The sequence below is a fragment of the Microtus ochrogaster genome, unplaced genomic scaffold (genome assembly GCF_000317375.1).
Source record: "Microtus ochrogaster isolate Prairie Vole_2 unplaced genomic scaffold, MicOch1.0 UNK20, whole genome shotgun sequence".
Classification (NCBI taxonomy): Eukaryota; Metazoa; Chordata; class Mammalia; order Rodentia; family Cricetidae; genus Microtus; species Microtus ochrogaster.
The window spans coordinates 277407-281544 of record NW_004949118.1 but is presented as its reverse complement, the minus strand read 5'-3'; the positions used below and the strand labels follow the sequence as shown (position 1 = coordinate 281544).

Sequence of the window (4138 nt, the reverse complement as noted above, 5' to 3'; positions counted from 1 at the left end):
GTGCGCCACCACCGCCCGGCGAAAAATTTTTTTAGTAGTTCACATTTCTCTGTCCTTCAAGGCTACATCTGTTACCAGGATGGTGTTCTTTCCCTCTAATGGAGTCCCCAGTTTTCCTAAACTCTTAGTTTACTTTATATTATGACATATCTGTTCACTTTTACTAGCTGAATGTAAGCTCTATAGAATCAGATATATATCTGTGTGTGTGTGTGTGTGTGTGTGTGTGTGTGTGTGTGTGTGTATCTCCCCTGGCCCTAGAACACAGCCTGGCAGTTTCTCTTCTCTTCTGTTACTCTCTAGGCCCAATCAGTGGTCTGTTCTACTGCTTCCTGCTCCTCTTTTCAGTCTAATGAAAGAGCATCCAGGAGTTCACTGCTTATGTCTCTAGTTCTTTCTCCCATTATCAGTTCCCACAGTCAACATTTCTGATGATCTAGATGCAGTTCCAACTGCTATATTTCACAAGAGTTCTAGATGTTATATTTATATAAATGTAATATATATATATATATTTATAGTTATATTTCACAAGAGTTCTGCTATACTACCACACTTGACAAGTAGGGCAAAATTTAGTACAGAAAAAAAGGTTACAGATGCATTGTTTAGGTGAGTTTTTCTAACCTAGACAGACATTTGATACTCTTAGCTCTCGGGTACCCAGCCCACTAAGTTTTTTTCTCAGAGCTGGAGTTGGACCCCTCCTTAGGCCACTGCTTACCTACCTCCTAGATTATTTTCTTCTTTCAGCACGTTCAACCAAAAAAATGCTATTCCTTTTAGTTTCATAAACCCAATGGTTACTTACTTTAGAGATTTATAACCTTTCCTTTCTTACACAGCCTCTGTGAGATAAGGTACCCTGAAGTAACTCACTTCAGATTAACTGATGTGGTCTAATTACACTTCATTTTTTCTTTCTTTTTTTTCCAAGACAGGGTTTCTCTGTAGCTTTTGAGACTGTCCTGGAACTCTCTCTGTAGACTAGGCTGGCCTTGAACTCACATACATCCGCCTCTCACTACCTCCTACACTTCATTTTCTAAAGAAACACGTGGAGGCTATAAAAAGCTAGATGATGCAGTCTGTGCATGCTGTTAATAAGAAATTACAGGCTAAAGCTGAATCAAGTTTGACCAAATTCTAGGCTCAAAGACTGGGTGCCACATCCTTTTCATTAGGATTATGTATTGAACTTGATACCCTGAGCATGCTAAGCTTGTGTTCCATCATTAGGTAGACCCTTCATGACGCTAGCTCTTATAAATGTGTATACAGATGTGTACCTATTTCCTTTATACCCAGGGATGGAGCTTACCTACCCAGGTTAGGAGATAAGGGAAGACAGATGACTACTCACAGTGAACTGCTTGCTCACTCTATGTTAGAATCACATACATACATTTATTTATTTGCTGAGATCTTAGTTCATCCTCAGAAAACTGAGTTTATCTTAAATTTGACTGATAAATATTAGAGGTGTTGATGAGCTGGCATAAGGGTATGAGTGTTTTAGCTGTGCTAAATGTCAGTGTTAGTAAATTTATCCTTCCACTTACTGAATTCCCCTTGGTTACACAGGCCTTTAGTAAGGTCTTCCGTGATGAGCGGATATTCATGACTTACCGCCTCTTTGCCTCTGGCATATTTTAATTCCTCATTCCACATTTGTTGTTGTTCAGTCTCTAGGTCTTTGGTTAATTTATTGATGGTCTGCTGCAATTCATTTTTTTCATGGTTTATTCTCTCGATGTCTGTAACTGAGTACTTTTGGTTATCAACAATATTCTGTAGCCGAGCGTTCTCCTGTCTCATTGCTTCACATTCTAATTCTGCAAGAGAAGAAACAAAAGCTTTCAAAAAAAATTTTTTAAAAAAAAGACTCTACAGAGAAACTGATGTCACCATTTAAGATTGTTTAAATATCAACTTTATACATATACATCCTTTCTTTTAGATAAATGATTCTACCTCATTAATGACATAAGCCATACAACTAGAGCTTTAGGTTAATATCTTGCATATTTGGCTTAATATAGTTTCAGAAAAAAGGATATGACAAAAATGTGGCTCCATCCAAAGTTACATTTAAAACTTGTAAACAGGCATAGTTCAACTTTGTTAATGTTCATATTAAATGCTTCTAATACTTTTACAAATTTGAACTATTCAGAAATGTGGTTTTTACACAATAGTTTGTAAACTCTACCTCTGAGCTGGCTTAAGTAACTTTATGCCTCTATTATGTCTCAGCACAAAAGCATGATAGATCTACATAATCTAAGTGTGTCCTACTCATTTGTAGTTACGGATGGCTTTAAGTAATCAAGGAAGTTAACCTAGTCAGAGAATTCAAACAAATGACAGATGATATTACTCTCTCATCTACTCAGCTGGCAACTTTGGATGTAATATTCTTCTAAGAATAAGGAGGTGCTAAAGTGGTGTGGTTGGTAAAGAGTCTGTGGTGCGAGAAGGAGGGCCTGAGTTTAGATCCAGCACCCACATAAAAGTTGGTCATGGGGGCTGGAGAGATGGCTCAGTGGTTAAGAGCATTGCCTGTTCTTCCAAAGGTCCTGAGTTCAATTCCTGGCAACCACATGGTGGCTCACAACCATCTGTAATGAGGTCTGGTGCCCTCTTCTGGCCTGCAGACATACACAATTGTATACATAATAAAATAAATAAATACATTAAAAAAAAAAAGTTGGTCATGGGGCATGTGTCTGTGACCCTCATGTTATGGGTGGAAGGTGGACAGACATAGATCCCTAAAGGTCAGTGGCAGCCAGCCTAGCTGAAGAGATGAGCACCAAATTTAGAGAGATGCCATGTTTCAAAGGTGCAGATTGATCAAGGAAGACCTTGGTGTTGATCTCCAGGTTCCATCCACATGTATGCACATACCACACATGAACATAAACCCACACATAGACATATGTATGCCACGTTCTATACACTCTTGTAGATGATCAGAACTACATAGACTAAGAGTTAAATCCATAACGCTAAAGATCATCTTCACAATCTACATATGATAGACATAAATTAGGAAATCCTAAAGGAAAAATTTGCTGAATTCTAGGAAAACTGCAGCTCTCCTTATATTTATTTTTAAACTATAGTTTAATGGCTCTGTGACTTCAGTCAACTTCTGCTCTGTTTCTGGCGTCACAGACGTTAGCAAGTACTATGTGTCATAGTATTTTCCAAATACTATGGGCTGGAAAGGGCCTTAAATATCACCATAGGTATCACTGTAAGATAGAGGCAAATGGAGTTCATGTAGATAGGAAGATGAAGACATAGGGACCAGAGAGATGCTCAGCAGTTGCAGCACATAGTGCTCTTCCAGAGGGCCCAGGTTTAGTTCCCAGGGCCTACATGGGTGGCTTACAACCATCTGTGACTCCAGTTCCAGCAGATCTGACACCCTCTTCTGGCCTGAGGGTATCAGGTACACATGTGGTACACATAAACTTAACATACACATAAAACTTAAGAAAAAAAGCTGGGCAGTGATGGCACACATCTTTAGTCCCAGCACTTGGGAGGCGGATCTCTGTGAGTTCAAGGCCAGCCTGGTCTACAAAGAGAGTTTCAGGACAGCCAGGACTACACAGGGAAACCCTATCTAGGAAGAAAAAAACCAAATCAACAAACCAAACGAAAAAAGAGAAAAAAAGAAAAAGAAAAGACAAAGAGGACAGAAGGGAGAAGGGTGTGGTGGCAATTTATCATTCTAATTTTTGGAGGCAAGATTTTGAGTTTGAGGCGAGCTTGGGCTATGTATGATTACAGCCCCCTGGAGGATCTTCAATTCAAAACCAGCATGGGATACAAATATAGTCTTAAAAAAGGAAGAAAAAAGAGGATGCAGAGAAAAGACAGTAAGAAGATGGAGGTAGAGATTAGAGTGATGTGGACATAAGTCCAGGTATGCTTTCAGCCATAGAAGCTGGAAAAACAGATTCTTCCCGAGTCCTTTGGCAAGCACACATTCATTGGCTTTTAGATTACATTTGGAGCTATGAGAGAAAAAACATAATTTTTTAAATATTTATTTATTTATTATGTATACAATATTCTGTGTGTATGCCTGCAGGCCAGAAGAGGGCACCAGACCTCATTACAG

The 4138-nt window shown here is 38.9% G+C and overlaps 1 protein-coding gene across 2 annotated transcripts in view; it reads right to left on the bottom strand.

Moving 5' to 3' along the window:
* The window catches only part of Ndc80 (NDC80, kinetochore complex component), a 38138-nt gene that overhangs the window by 15618 nt on the left and 18382 nt on the right, over positions 1-4138 (bottom strand). For both annotated transcript variants that reach the window (XM_005367547.2, XM_013353925.1), the window contains exon 11: positions 1630-1835. In XM_005367547.2, the coding sequence (XP_005367604.1) occupies positions 1630-1835 (206 nt within the window). The remainder of the gene's footprint in view (positions 1-1629; positions 1836-4138) is intronic.